At 35.9% G+C, this 16,745-nt stretch overlaps 1 protein-coding gene across 3 annotated transcripts in view; it reads right to left on the minus strand.

Moving 5' to 3' along the window:
* The window catches only part of Magi3 (membrane associated guanylate kinase, WW and PDZ domain containing 3), a 227,632-nt gene that overhangs the window by 72,738 nt on the left and 138,149 nt on the right, over positions 1 to 16,745 (minus strand). For all 3 annotated transcript variants that reach the window (XM_038310990.1, XM_038310991.1, XM_038310992.1), the window contains exons 5-6: positions 14,211 to 14,388; positions 8,581 to 8,660 (exon numbers count right to left, since the gene is read on the minus strand). In XM_038310990.1, coding sequence (XP_038166918.1) covers positions 8,581 to 8,660; positions 14,211 to 14,388 — 258 coding nt within the window. The remainder of the gene's footprint in view (positions 1 to 8,580; positions 8,661 to 14,210; positions 14,389 to 16,745) is intronic.

A 16,745-nucleotide genomic window follows, 5' to 3' on the forward strand; every position in this document is an offset into this window, starting at 1 on the left:
AGAGGGAAACACACACACACACACCACCACCACAACAACAACAAAATAACAGGAATCAACAAATGTTGTTCACTAATATCTTTCAACATCAGTGTTCTCACTTCCCCCAATAAAAAGACACACAATAAACAGGTCATGTTGGCATAGGTCTTTAATCCCAGCACTTGGGAGGCAGAGGCAGGCAGATCTCTGTGAGTTCGAGGCCAGGCTGGCCTACAAAGTGAGTTCCAGAACAGGCTCCAAAGCTAAACAAAGAAACTGTCTTGGGGGTGGGGGGAAGACACAGAATAACAGAATGGATTTAAAAGCAGTACCCATCCTTCTGCTGCATCTCAGAAACAGCTTATTATCAAGGACAGACATCACTGAAGGTGATCAAAGGGTTACAAACTAGAAAAGAAGTCAAAGTATCTTTATTTGCATATGATGACAGTATACATAGGTGCCCTTAAAATTCCACTGGGGTTCCTACAGCTGATAGACATTTTCAGCAAAGTATCTGGATACAAAAATTAACTCACAAAAAAATCAATAGCCCTATGACAAATGACAATCAGGATGAGAAAGAAATCAGGGCAACACCTTTTACAATGGCCTGAATAAATAAAAGACATTGGGGTAACTAACTAAACAAGTAAAAGACGTAGATGGAAAGAGACCATGCTCATGGATCAGTAGGATTAATATAGTAAAAAGGGCCATTCTACCAAAAGCAATATGCATATTCAATGTAATCCCCATTACAATTCTTCATAGATATTGAAAGAATAATCTTCAGCTTCATATGGAAACACACACATACAAACAAAAACAAAAAACATACAACCACACACACACACACACACACACACACACACACACCAAAAAAAAACCCAACCCAATCCAAACCAAACCAACCAACCAAACAAAAAACCCACGGCACTGCTAAAGCAATCATGGATAATAAAAGAACTCCTGGAAGTATCATCCCCAATTTAAAGATGTATACATAGCTATAGTAAATATAGCATGCTATTGTAATAAAAACAGCATGACACTGGCACAAAAACAGACATGTTGGTCAATGGAATTGAACTGAAAACCCAGACATAAATCCACACACCTGAATTTTTTTTTATAAAGAAGCTAGAAGTACACACTATAATATCTTCCACAAATGGTGTTGGTTAAACTGGCTTACTACGTGTAGAAGAATCCAAACAGATGCATATTTATTACCCTGCAAATATCTCAACTCCAAATTGATCAAAGACTTCAACACAGAACCAGATATACTGAACCTGATAGAAGAGAAAGAGTGAATAACATTACACTCATTGGCACAGGAAAAGACTTTCTGAACAGAACTTCATAAGCAGAGGCACTAAAATCAGCAATTAGAGAAGCATCTGCACCGCAAAGAACACCATCATTTCAACAAAGTGGCACCCTACAGAATGGCAAGAGAATTTTACCAACTACCCATTCAATAGAGGGTTAATATGTAAGATATATCAAGGACTCAAAAAACTAGATTTCAAGACACCAAGAACCCAGTTCAATAAAATGGGGTATAAATCGAGACAGAGAATTCTCAAAAGAAGAACCTCAAATGGTTGAGAAACACTTAAAGGCATGTTCAACATCCTTAGTCATCAGGAAAATACAAATCAAAACTACTCTGAGAATTTATCTTACCCTACAGATTGTCTGATTAGGGTCAATAAAACATGTGGCATTGCTGGTGAGAGTGCAGACTTCTGCAGCCATTATGGGAATCAGCTCCTTCTGAAGACGGCAATCGGTCTGCCTAATACAACTATTGGCATATACCCAAAGGTCACTTGCTCAACAATTTTCATTGATGTTCTATTCAGAATAGCCAGAAATGTAAAACAAACTAGATGTCCGTCAGAAGAAGAATGGACAAAGAAAATGTGGTACATTACACAATGGAGCATTATCCAAATAAATGAATGAACGAGTTTACAAAGGGCGCTCAAATCTTGGCAAAGTTTCCACATAAAACCTGAGAAAGCTTAAAAAAAAAAAACCAAAAGATTCTAGATAGAAAAGAACAGAGTCAAGCATGGCTTTTAAGAGGCAAGCAGAGGTGCAGCTCCTTTAAGAGAGGCAGCCTCACTAAGTTATAGTGGCAAAAAACCTTGCAGCTCTCTTAAGTGGCCCTGCCACCAAACACTTAAATGGTGTTTATGTGCAGCTGGTGCCAGGTTTCTTGGTGGTGGCAAACATGGCTCTCACCAGTACCTCCGCCATGAAGCTAGAATCTTAGAAAGCTAAGGAATGGGGCAGAGGCAGCCACCAAAGCTGCAGCTTTAAACCTAGCCATATTGCTTAGCAGATTAAAGACTCATATGCTCAGAAAAAGATAGAGATACACAGTAAAGACAGATTCAGATGAAAAAAAAAGAAAAGAAAAACACCCTCTAAACAGTTTACAGTGTGTTTAAAAATATATGTAAGGCTTGGAAGAGAAAAGAAAAAGGATAGAGAAAGTCCTTAAAAAAAGAAATAGAGTAGCCAGGTTTGGTGGTGTACGCCTTTAATCCCAGTACTTGGGTGGGAGAGGCAAGTGGATCTCTAAGAGTTCGAGGTCAGCCTGGCATACAGAATGAGATACAGGACAGTCAAAGATAAAAAGAAAATGCCTGTCTCAAAAAAAATAAATAAAAAATAAAAATAAAAAAATAGAGTAAAAAAAGTCATGTAAAGATGGAAAATACACAAAGAGTCTGGATTATGTATATTATTGTGTTTTCCTTTAATATTTTGACTGTGAATGAGTTAACTACAGAAAGACATTTCATTGTATGGGCTGCTAAGTTAAACTCACATATATAGTTTAAAGGCATCTTGACTTCAAAATTTAAGTCTACAGACATGCTACTTTGGAAAAGAGGTTCTGCTTTTGTTTCCACAGAGGATAGAAAGCTGTGGATTCCTAACCAGCTAACATGGTTTGATCAAACAAGAACACCTAAATTGATGGCCCAGGTGGTCCAACATCCATGACAGCTTCAGGACTGCTGGCTGAGATGGGCCTGTTACACAGGAGACCCTATAAAAGATCCGATTAACAGCACCCCTAATCAGCAAGTAGTAGTCTAGAGATCAATGCCCTAATTTCTGAAATAATTGTTTATAAATGTTTGTTTACATTTAAAGGAGGTTGATTATGAAGGGTTAATGGGCACAGTCAAGGTCTTTCTACAGAAAAAAGGGGATATGATATAGAAATGAATACTTTACATTAGTATGGACTTTGGTTTACTGGTACAAATTTAAGGTCAATTTTGTTGTATGTATATTTCTATTCTTGTTTAAGGTATTATGTCTATAAAGCTTATTTAAAATGTAGTGTATAATTAAAAATTATGGATTAATAGATAGTCATATAAAATAATCAAACTGTAGTCATGTTAGTTAGGTTTTCTACATGTACAGAGATATATTTCAGGTGTATAGGTATTCTTCAAACTTTTTAAAGACCTACAGAATATGGCATTTAAAATGTTTTAAGTACTTAGGCTTTTGTCAGCAGTGAGACATGTCTGCTTCTGGCAGCGCCCATTACTTCAGAGAGGTTAATGGGCATCTAAGAAACTTGTTATGGAATTTGCCTTCAATGTGACAAGGCTAGACATTTGGGCAACAATCTGCTCTTGCCTGGACTGCTTGATGGTGTGCTGTATAAACTGGACATAAAGGACCCACAAAAAAAGTGGCTGCTGACTTTCCAAAAGACTGGATGGTCCTTCAGGGTTCCTGCTTCACAGAAAAAAACTGCCAGATGTTCTGCAGGACACAAAAAAAGCAACTGACAAACTTTGCCAGTACAAGGCAGAACAGTTCTTCAAATTTCCTCCTTCACTGAAAAGTCCACCAGATATTATGGGCCTATAAGAAGAACTTTGGGTGACTACCCAGGCAGCAAGATGTCTCTGTCAATTCTAGAGTTTTGGAAGTTGCTCACTATGCATTTCCTGTTTACTTGGGTAATATTATATCCTTCTGGAGTCTTTGATGGAGTTGAAGACTAGATATAATTATAGTTTTCCTTAGTTATGATAAAAGATAAATTAGATATAAAACTTTATTCTAACAAAGATAGGATAGATGATATTTTCCTTAATTTGCCAAATGTAAATGTACTAAATATTGTAAACATAATTCTTGCTTAATAACTGTTTTGTATATGTAATTTTACTATGTTAAAGTTAAAACCTTCCTTTTTAATTAGACAGAAAATGGGAGTTGATATGGGATGTCCTTGTGTAATGTGCTGCTTTTATTGGTTAATGAATAAAGCTGTTTTGGCCAATAGCTTAGCAGAGTAAAGCCAGGTGAGAAATCCAAACAGATATGAGAGAGAGAGAGAGAGAGAGAGAGAGAGAGAGAGAGAGAGAGAGAGAGAGAGAGAGAGAGAGAGAGAGAGAGAATAGGTGGAGTCAAAGAGATACTATGTAGTTGCCAAAGGAGAAAGATGCCAGAACATTACTGGTAACATTACATGTAAGGAAGGCCACAACCTCTGGGAACAAAGATTAATAGAAATTAGTTAATTTAAGATGTAAGAGCTAGCTAGGAATATGCCTGAGCTATTGGCCATTGTTGTAATTAATATAGTTTCTGTGTGATTGGGGTCAGGCAACTGGAAAACGAAAGCACAGTCTCCATCTACAAATATAATAACCAAGTAGATACACAGATAAATAGAATTAATAAAATGATGAAAATAGCAGATTAAATAGAAGGAACCAGAAAAAAAATCATCCTGAGTTAGGTAACCCAGACCCAGACAGACAAATACGATATATATTCACTTATATGTAAGTATTAGCTGTTAAGCCAATGAAAACCAAGTTACAATTTGTAGAACCAGAGTTTAAGTACAAAGTAAGAGACTTGAGGGTAGGGTGACAGATCTCCCTAGAAAGGGATATACAACAGATAGTTTTGGATGGATTAGTAGTAGGGGGACTGGAACAGAAGGATCAGATGGAGAGGAAGAAGGAAGAGGGAAACAATGACGGGAATATATATGAAGACACAGCTGAGCTAAAATTGAGGGCCATTTGAGGGGCAGTATGGAAACCTAACACATAAGCTTCCCAAATAAAAACAAACCTGAAGATTATCTAAAGGAAATCACTAAATAATGGGAGAGACAGAGCCCCAACTGTCCATCTTTTGTCACTAAATGAAGCTTCCAGTACAAGGATTGGATTACATCTAAAGTAAGTGTTGGCCAAAGGGACCCCACAGGAATCCACAAACAGCCTAGGCTTTTGCTCTCCACAAACTGTAGCAAGGTCCCATTGCTTAAGACAACACCTACACAACTCATTGAACATGGAGATGTTGAGCACAGAGCCTTCACACTATGTGTTAGCACCTCTGATACAGAAAGGTACACTGCATGTTACCAAAGGAGAAATGTAAACACCAACTAAGGCACAAATCCTTTGTTCTACAATGGTGTCTAGTCAGCAAGATTTGCTAGTGTAATGGCACAAAGTTTGTGGGAGTAACCAACCACTATCTGATTTGACTAAAGGCCCACTCCCCAAGATAGAACCCATACCTGACATTGCTTGGTTGACCAAAAACCAAAGACTAGATAGCCCAGGGATCGAGGGTAAGAACAAATACTAATACTGGTCTTAAAAATGAACAAAAACATAACAAAAAAGTAGCAATAAAATTACTCCTAATGACATTCTGCTATACTAAAAGTGTCTTGAGTGTCTGCCACAGTCATCCTGAGAGAAGTTTCTCACTGCAGCCGATGGGAATACATCCAGAGACCCAGAGCCAGACATTATACAGACAGTGAGAAACCTTGGAACACTCAGTTCTAAATGGGATGTCTCCATCAAGTCCCTCCCTTCAAGGCTCAGGGAACCCTGAGAAGGGGTGGGGACAGAATAGTGTAAGAGCCAAAGGGGATGAAGTGTCTTTATGGGATTCTTGGGTGTACAAACAAGTGCTTCTGCTTCTTGTGTCTTCTCTGGGTTCCTTTCCTTCTGGTTGTTTTGACTTATTTTAATGTGTTAGTTTGATTTTATTACATTTTATTTAATTAATTTGTTATTATCCTTTAGAAGCCTGCTTGTTTTCTAATGAGAAACAGAGAAGTGGATGGATCTGGAGAAAAGGGATGTACTGGTAGAAATAAGGGGGGGGGGACTGTAAACAGGATATACTACGTGAGAAAAAATTCAATTTTCTATAAAAGGAAAAAACTGTAAGAAACACCGAGACACTAACATTCAAAAACAAAATTCATAAAAACGTAAAATTAGAAACCATTACATAATCAAAAGACCAATATGACCAAAAAATGCCCAAACAAGCAATATAAGACAAACTATCTACACAAATACCATTGAGGTGTGTTTTCTGTTGGCCATCTACTGCTGGGCATAGATTAATATGCCAAGTCAGACTCCACTAGAGAAAACAAATTTTTCCTTGAAAGCAGATGTCAATTGGAAATGTATTACAATGATCTTTTTTTTACTACCTTATTCATTTTCACAGTCACTAACTCAGTATTTCTATCACTTTTAGGAAATTCACAAATAATCTCTATTCCCATCTTCTTCCTGAGACAACTCCTAACCTTTTCTGTTTCCGTAGATTTCATTATTTTCTTATATAGATAGTAGTACAATCTGGTCTTTTGCATCTTATCTTTTTTTACTTTGGACAGTATAACTGCATTTCATATGTATGTATATATATATATAATTTAGTTTAATTGTTAAATATTATTTAACTGTAGAGTTATATTACATTTTACATATTCATTATGCAAATAGTTGTTTCCACTTTGGGTGTATTTATTGATAGTGTTAACTATAAATTCTTACCTATAAGCTTTTGACTATGCACACACACACACACACACACACACACACACACACACACACACACACATAAACACTTTTCATTCTTCCTGGGTGGATACAGAGAAATGGAATTGGAAAATCATATGGTGGACAAATTTATATTTAACTTTTAAGAAACTGACAAAATGGTTTTCAAAATGGCTGTACCACCTACATTCTGTCCATCAATATGGAAGAACTACTGTATCTCTAATTATCTTTTTTATTCTTGCAGTCATTCCAGTGCATTAAATTAGCAAACCACTTGAACTGCTTTCAGCAACTTTTTCATGTATATTTTGATTATTTGTGTACCTTCTTTGGTAAATGATTATTTAAATATGGTGTCCATTTTTTAAATCATTGAGTTATAAATTTTATAGGAGATGGAACAGTGGCTCAGCTGTCGAGAGCACTTGCTGCTCTGGCAAAGGACCCTGGCTCAGTCCCCAGGACCCACGTGGTGGCCTTCTCTAGCTCAGTTCCAGTGGTATCGGCCCCCTCTTCTGGCCTGTATAGGCAATGGACACAAGTGGTACACAAGACATACAAGGAAAAAAACACTCATCCACATAAACCTTTTTTAAAATCCTCAAACAGTTCTTTATAGATCCTTACCATAATTCCTCTGTTAGATACTGCAAAATCTGAGACTTGATCTATTGATTTTCTTATCTCCCTTTACCACGGTTCCATAAGAGCTCTACCACTAGCACTAGCTCCTTTAAATACATTTTCAAATTTTTAGACACTAAGTTGTCCAGGTTGGTCTTAAATCTGAAATCCTTCTGCCCCAGCTTCATAAGTAGCTAGAATAATAAGACTGTGATACAAGGCTTGGCGATTTATTTTCTTAGTGATGTCTTTTAATGAACATTTAAAAATTTAAAATTAAGTACAAAACAATAATTTCTTATAGTATTTTTATAGTTTGTATAGAAACTACCAATCTTCACTTTATGAATACATTCTCCTATATTTTCTTCTAAAAGTTTTATGATTTAGCTTTATGACTAGGTTTTTTATTTATCTCATTATTTTATTTATTAAAAATTAATTTTTGTGTAAAAAATGATATAGGTGAGGTTTGCTTTTCCAGTAAGCTCTGTTTTATTTATATATTCTGTAGTACTAGCAATGAAAACCAGGGCCTTCCTTATACACAAAATGCCAACTTGTTCCAGTAACATTTGTTGAAGATACTTTCTTCTCAGAAAATTGATTCTTGGCAAATTAATTGCAAATCAAGTGACTAGAGATATAGCCTACTATTTCTATTTTGTACCAAACTTTTCTTTTGGCTACAGTGAGGTGTTTTCTTACACTGATCTTATTTGTCCTACAACTGTCTGGATTACTGTATCTTTACAGGAAGTCTTTAGATGCATGGCCTATGCTCTGCATTAGACATAATGAAGCTGTTCCTAATTTACTGAATATAATTTTAAACGTTCAACTTTAGGACATACATTAAAAAAGCAGCAGAGATTTTTTTCTTTTTAAAGAAGGTAAAAAATTCTTATAAGCTTATATAACATAATTACTACCACCAGTTAATTACGATTACAATCAACTGCTTATGAATATTACTATTTGCTTAGGCTTTTGGAAAACTCATTATCTAAGCAAGAAGAGTAAGGAAGGATTAAGAGAATAAGCCTAATATGAAAGACTTCTGAATCTCTACCTCCATCTTCACAGTCTTCAGGAGCTTTGGCTTTCTTGCAGAGACGAGGATCCAACCAGGTGGTTGTCTTGGTATTATGACTGTGGAATAAAGATCCCAATTAGAAATACTAAAATAAAAAGAGAGAAAGGTATTGAAAAAGCAAAGACTTAACTAAGAAGCATACAATATTGAGCATTTACGTCCTACAGGCTCCATTTCTATAACACAGACTTAATAATCCACTTGTTCCCAATCCATTGCTTAGAAATCGCCAGAACAGAAAGGTAATGCCAGAGGCACAAATTTGAGAATGAAGAACTTAAAGAAAGGATCAAATGCCATTTTGATAATGACAAATTTACTTAAACAGTCAAATCCATTTCAAACGGTGGACACGTAGCCACGTAACTGTGTATTGCTAGTTAGAAAAGCTGAACTAAAAATCATGTTTCCTTGCTGAGGAATTACTTTTGTTAAAAAAGTAATGCAACATTTTGTTTTGTTTTGTTTTTGAGTATCTGTGATTTGATGGGGGCTGAAAACAAACAGAGCTTCTGTCCTTATAGCGGCTCTTTAAAGTAAGATAAATTTTACAAGATTTAAAGTGACTGTTTCTGTAACATATCACTGAAAAGTCATGGCTCTGGTTAAACACCATTCTATAAAACTCTACTTTCACAAGCATGGATCACCTGAAACAAACAAACAAAAAAGGTAGAATAAAACAGAAAGATTATGTCATTGCTTCTTTCTGTGAAACAGACAAAAAATGGTCCCAGAGAACAATGTGTTTAATTTCATTATGGGCCACATTTAGTCAGCTTCAGGCCAAGTCACCATGCAAGGCAATAATGCTGAAACTATTAATGTGCAGAGAAAACAAGCAGTGTTCAAAGTCCCTGAAATAGGGGTAGGGAAATAGCAGTCAGTAAAGTGCTTGTGTTGCCAACATGAGGATCCAAGTTCAATCTTCAAAACTCATGTAAAAATGTCAGGGGTAGTGACACATACTTGTACTCCCAGCACTGGGGAGGCAGAGATAGATGGGTTTGGGGGCCCACTGACTGATTAGCCTAGCCTAATTGTCAGCCACCATGTTCCAGTGAGAGACCTGTCTTAAGAGGTAGATATGTTCCTGAGGATTATACCTAAAATTGTCCTCAGTCTTCTACGTATGCAGCAACACACATGTATGGTATACTTGCACTTACATACATGTACTTGCATGCGCGCACACACACTAAAAAAGTCTTTGAAACAAAGGGATGTCAGAAAAGAAAACATTTCATAAAATGGTAGAAAGAAAACATAATGTCAGTTATGACTGAAGTCCTACGAGCATAATGATAAAAAGAAGTTTTCTTTCCTTGTCCACGTTTAGAAAGGAAAAGAACTGTCACAAAACAGAAGCTATCTCCTGTGTTCTTTCTAATCCCTCCCTAGCCTTTCAACACTCCGCACCTACGCTCGGGTATGACACTAGTTGGCAGCCCACAGCAGAGACACTTTCTGAGTGTATGCTAAATATCTTTTTTAGGAAAGCTTAAGAGTATTTTAGAAAGTCTGTGTCATACATACATCCTGACAGAGAGAATGTCCCTAAAATAAAACCTGTAGAATCAAATATAGTAAAATGAAAGAGATCACAATTCACAGAAACCTAGGAGAACACAAATGGTTGGGGGTGAGGAGAAGCTGTAGAAAATATCTTCCTAAACCGAACTCAAAATTGCTACTTGAGAAAGGCCTGACTTTGAGTATACCAATGCAAACGTTATTGCTAAACTAGAAAATATAGGTAATCTGCTAAGATTTTACCCAATATTCCCTAAGGTACAAACAGTACTCACAGGGGCCATTCCTAAAATGTAAAAGCAAAACCTTCTGGACCTACATTATTAATATGCTGTTCTCACAGCTACACATGAGCACAGCAGTTAAGACCGACCGACACATCAGCTACAGAAACAGAACTGTTGTCCTATCACTAGATATTTACCTCTTCTGGGATTCAAAAACTCTTCAGTCAACATGGTTTGGGAAACTTCTATTGCACGGGTTGTCTTTGTTCTCACTGACTGCTTCATGGTAAGTGTTTAAGTTTATAGCCTCCTTTGTTGTCTGTTGCTTTTGTGATATCAGAAAGTCTTTGTTAAATCTAATGTCATAGAATTTCCCCCGTGTTGTCATGTAGTAGTTCAGTTTCAATACTTGTTAAACGCATTTATTTTCTATTTTATTTTATGTGTACAAATGTGTACCTGTGTAATTCTACACTCATCCCATTCCTGCCTGGCACCCAAGGAGCCCCAAGGGCATCAGACTCCCAAGACGAGAATCACAAGTGGATGTGAGCTGCCTGCGATGGGGAGCAGGAACTGAACTTAGGTCCTCTGTAGGTACACTACATGTTCTCTCTCTCTTTTTTTAGGTGGTATTATAAATTTTCACTTTCTTAATAAACACACATAATTATATATAAATATGTATATTATGAATGGATATAAATGTAGAAGTAGTGGTAAAAAAAAATACTGCTTTGCATGGCATTCATTTTTCACATAAAATACGTAAAAGTTTCATTTAAGCCATATTTACTACCTAACTTTCTGACTGTTTTGTCTAAATAGCTGAGAAGAATTAATTTAAAGAGGAAGGATTTATTGCACGATTCAGGGAATACAGTCTGTTACAGTGGGGAAGGAATAGCTGTGGGAGAGATGGTAGAAGGCTGCACTTTTAAGGAAACTTTAATCAGTACTCCTGTAAGCAATGTCAATCAATTCATTGATGCACTAAGTTGGACTCAGGTGGTATCATACCTGTAGTCTGTTGTTGACTTCCTACCTGGTGTAAATAGATATATGTCCACGTCTCTGCTATGTACAACACTTGACAAAATGGATTTCCTCATGCAGAAAAATCAAAGATTATATCAACTTGCATAAAAATCTGTGCCGACTAAACATATTAGTAATAATCTCAGAGTATCCAAAAATTATTAGTGTCTCACTAAGGAAAAGAAATTAAAAGCACATCCTATTGGGATTGGTTTACCAAAAGCAAGCAGATTTGAAATTTTTAATTCTCTTTCCCTGTGTCTTATGGTCTCTCATCTGTAATTCATCTGTTGTATGTGTCTGTATCTTTGCCTGCCTGAAAGCTGTCTTGTGAAATGGCTTTTTGCTCTGCAATTACTGAGTAGCAAAGAAAGTGTAAGTAAGTAACATGGGGAATAAATATGGATTAATTTTTTAAAAATCATGAACAGAGTTCACAAAAGGTTGAAATTTTACTGACTCTAACTAACCCAGATAACAAATGAGAAAATGCATCGAACAATATCTGCATGCTGCTTCCAGCACTTAGGACGGATATTTCCTTCATGAGATTGTTTTTCAAACTATTCTTGTTTTCAACAGATGACTACCATATCAAGCACACACACACACACACACACACACACACACACACACACACACTGAGCTCTAGGTCAGGGACATGGGAGAGTATATAATTTAATTATTAGTTTAAGTTGTAAAAGTTGATTATATGGAAAATCCAAAGCAACTCAGGTTGATTGTTATTTTGTTCTCTTGAAGACTGGTTAAATGTACAGGCTGAGATATAATAGGACAGCAATCTTAAGTCTTAAGTGACCTCAAGGTACATTATTAAGTCTTCTAGACTGTTCAAATATAAGGGATATTTTCATAATAATATATCATCACAAAAGCAACTGGAAATGGATAAAAGACAGATCTCAAACACTGAACCATGTAGATAAAAGTATAAGAAAAAGAATGTAAGATATAGGCATGAGCAAGGATTTTTTTCAACAAGGTTCCATTGTACCGGAAATAATCTCAAGAATAAACAATCTTAATTACATAAGATTAAGAATCTTTTACACAGCAAAGAAACAATCACCATAGAGAAAATACATCCTGCAGAATGGGGAAAAATCATGGCTATTACACACCAGACAGCAGACTAGCATCCAGGACATAAAAAGGATGCGCAGTAAGCACTCTTAGCCACTGAGCCATCGTCTCGCTAAACCCCTAGCTTCAGTTCTTACTGTTTTAGGTCTTTAACATAGTTAACTATAAAGACATAATTCCCTTATATTTTATGGTCTAGTTATACAATATACTTAAAAATCCCTTCAATTGTCCAGAAGAGTATATGTAGTTGTATTGTTTTGTGAACACCTTGACACTAATATTTACTGGAATGAGAATGTACTGTATGTGGTAAAAAGACTGTGTCCTCAAAGTCTGTCTTTTAAGTACTAGACCCTGATGTGGTAGAACAAAATGCTCATTTGTGAGACTGTCTGATGAAGCAGATTGAAGTCCCTATCCTTAATTAATGATAAAAGATTTGGGAGAGAGGAATGTAGGACGAGAGGGAAGGAAAAAGGGATGGTAGAGGAGACACACACACACACACACACACGAGACAGACAGAGAGTCTGAGAAAGAGAAATTCTTTGGGTAAGTACCCAGACCTCAGTATATTCACTGTTATTTAATTATTAAATTCTGTAACTCTATTACATTAATATTCTATCTCTGAACAAATTGCTTTAAAGATTAGAATTACAGGTGCATAGGAATATAAAAATTCTTCATAATGAACTTTGAATGAATTATTTGCATAACATTCTCTGGAGCAAACAATATTCAATTTTAGGCTGATCTAATTATGTGGTATTCAGTACCTCTAAGAATATTATTATTAATATTATATTAATACTTTTCCAGTTAAAGTTTCCTAGTTGTACTTCTATCATACTAATGACTTTAAGGATCAGTGAAATTATCTACTGAATTACTTAAATACATTATTTCAATACACCAACTCCAAACTTTAGGGCTGAAAACACCTACTTCAGAAAGTGTTATGGCCCTTCCCATGACGATCATTTGTTTGATGGTTGACTTGAGACAGGGTTTCACTTATGCAGCCCAGGTTGGCCTTGAAATTGCCATGTAGACAAAGATTGGCCTCGACTCACATAAATCCTTCAGTCTCTGCCTCTCAAGACTGGGACTAACGTGTGTACTACCACACCTATCTCACTGCATTGGGCAATCTACCTAAAATTTTTTCTTTTTCTTTTTTTTTTAAGTGAAGCAAAACATCCTTTATTCTTTTCATTTTTCATCACCTACTTTTAAACCTTCACCAGAGACCAAGGATGGGGACACAGCTCAGTTGGTGAAGTGAGGACATGAGATCGATCTCCAGAAACTACATAGTAGGGTACCTTGTCCTCTCAGCACTGGGGATGTGGTCAGGTGGAACAGCATAGTAGGTAATATCCAAACCAATGAGAGACCCTGTCTCAAAAACAAACTGGACAGAACCTGAGGAATTACACTTGAGGTTGACCTCTGCCCTAGACACTCATTCTAAAGGCCAAATATTACTTAATACAAGTTGAAGAGGAGGAGGTAAGCGGGGAGATGTTATTCAGAGAAATAACTAAAGAATCAGCTAAAAATATTTTAAATATTTTAAAATAAAAACAAGTGAAAGCTTTCAGATATTGGAATGAGTAATCAAATTAAGGCTTAAGAAAATTCCAGTTTATCATCATAGTGACAAGCATGCTGGAAGAAACACAGACATTTGCTTACTCAATGAAATAGATCATTCCTGTGTCGGTGTAGGCCATTTCCCAGTTTTTGGGCAGTGGTTCCAGATTCTCATCTCTCATCATGTGATTTCTAAAGTCCATGGAGCTGTTTGTTTGGTTATAACTTGGAACAGTCTTCATCCAGCAGTCAGATGACTCAGAATGCAGCTCTCTGGTTTCTATAATTGTTGGAAACAGAAGAGTATAAATGGTAAAGTTAACTTTCTTTAACAAAATGCTAAGTGCATACATCACTACATATATCATTAGAATTATATACTACCAATTGCCTTATCTATTATGTATAAACTCGTATTAATTTTGAAATAAATAAACATACTTAAGTTTTTTCATTTTCTGAATAAAATAAGCTCTACTCCTCTGATGTTAGTCTGAAAAAACAGCAAAAAAACTCCACCAGAATCAATTCAGTAAGAATCTTTATAGCAGCACTGTACTTACACAGACCTTTTACACGCAAGTTCTACTTTTAAGGGTTTAACATATATTAACTCATAGTCTTCTTAGCAACCCTATTAGTATTATTATTATCTTTTTATGCATTGAGGAAACCAAGCCAAAAAGAGGCTAAATGAGTCAGTTAACAACTCATTAAACAGCACAACCAGAATTTGCATCTAGCATACCATGTTTTTGACAGCTATACTAAGCAGATTCATAAACTTTTAACATGAGTATTTAAGTAATACTTTATTCTTAAAAGTTAAGTATATTAAAGATATTAAAATCCTTTTGGAGTCCCAAACTCTATGACGTAGGTAGGTAGACTAAAACTTGGTTACTGTCTAGGGAGTCTACAAGTAATGTACTTAAAACACATTCTTAGAACTTATAAATTTACATTATATCATATTCATACTTTATATAAGCAACATCTCTAATCTAGATAATTTGGGGGAAAGCCTCTGATATCATGAGGCATCAACCCATACCTACTTCAGCTCTAGTCATCCCTTGGATAAACCTACTCACACAATTTATTAATCTTGCTAATTACTGAGAGATTAATAGCACTAACTAAAATATAAGTTATAATAACAATATCCTGTTCAAGAAGTTATGCAAATGTATTTCTCTCTTGCTCCCCCAAAATATCTTAATATATAGTAATATTTTCAGACCACTTTTGATTGTGTGTAATAGAAACTAGAGAAAATTAAGGTGCAGCTTACGGAGGACTTCTGAACTACTTTTTATTTTATTATCCTGTATCTTCTGATGACCTCGTTGCTTATTTCACGGAGAGAACAGGTTATAGACTGACCTCTGAAACAGTGGCCAGTCACTACCGCATTCTTTTTCCTTTCATCATTCTGCTCCAATCGCACACAAGACATTGCCCACACCATGACCAAACATGCTGGCTTCTTTGCTGTTGCCTAATATTCCAGTCATACTAACATTTCAGATATTTGAACTTACAGTTGCCTGTTAGAAATGCTCTTCTCGACACACATATGAGTTCCCCCTGTCTATCTACGTGCCCTGCATCACTTTGAGATTCTGTAAGCAAGAAGGTCATCCCAGATAAGGCCCTTTAGCCTCAGACAAATCTCTTTTCTTCTAGATTGCTTAGGCTGTGATATTATATTATTAGCAGCAGAAAGCCAAGTAAGATGCTTGCCTATGAAGCTGATTATAAATTCCATTGTTTCCAACACACACACACACACACACACACACACACACAGAGAGAGAGAGAGATAGAGAGAGAGAGAGAGAGAGAGAGAGAGAGAGAGAGAGAGAGAGAGAGAGAGATGCTCTTCTCTCAGATACTTGGAGTTTACTCATTTGTTTCAAGTCTTCTCTGTCACTGTATCCAAAACTGCAAGTTAACTACCTCTATTTTCTTTCTACCTCCTTGCATGCCTTGTTTAGCATCATCAGACACACTATATATGTTATTTATTCAGTTATTATTCTCGCATCAGAAAGTAAAGTCCAGGAGAACAGGAGCTTTGATCTGTTTTGTTCACTCCTTTATTCCTGGAATTTAGAACAAATGGCAGATGTTCAATAACTATTTGTTGAATGAACATATGGATGAAATTCCTGGTTTATTTTATTGCAGAATATGTAATAAAAATTTAAAGGTATCCAATGTAGAAATCAATCTGGAAGTGAGTTACACTTGGGGAAAAAAGCCAGACAAAAGCAACATCAACTAAATAATCTGTAATACTTTTTCCATGCAATTCAGTGACTAAACCTTTTAAAACACAATTTCAGTCTTCACATCTAAATGCATTGGTTAATTCATTTAGCATTAAGAATACATATTGAGAAGGTAGAACAATACACAGAACTCACCATCTGGAGAGGGAAATAAACAATGGTCATATAATGTAAAAAACTATATACAAAGAAAACTTTAATAGGTGATGAAAGAAAGATAAAGAGGCTTCAGGGTTATATAGAGATGAGTTGCAAATCTAGGGACATGATGAGCATTTATTTCCTTCTCTTGAAATGAATACAGAAATGGGGAAAAAAACAGAAAAAATCCTAGCCTTTA

Source organism: Arvicola amphibius, chromosome 14 (genome assembly GCF_903992535.2).
Source record: "Arvicola amphibius chromosome 14, mArvAmp1.2, whole genome shotgun sequence".
Lineage (NCBI taxonomy): Eukaryota > Metazoa > Chordata > Mammalia > Rodentia > Cricetidae > Arvicola > Arvicola amphibius.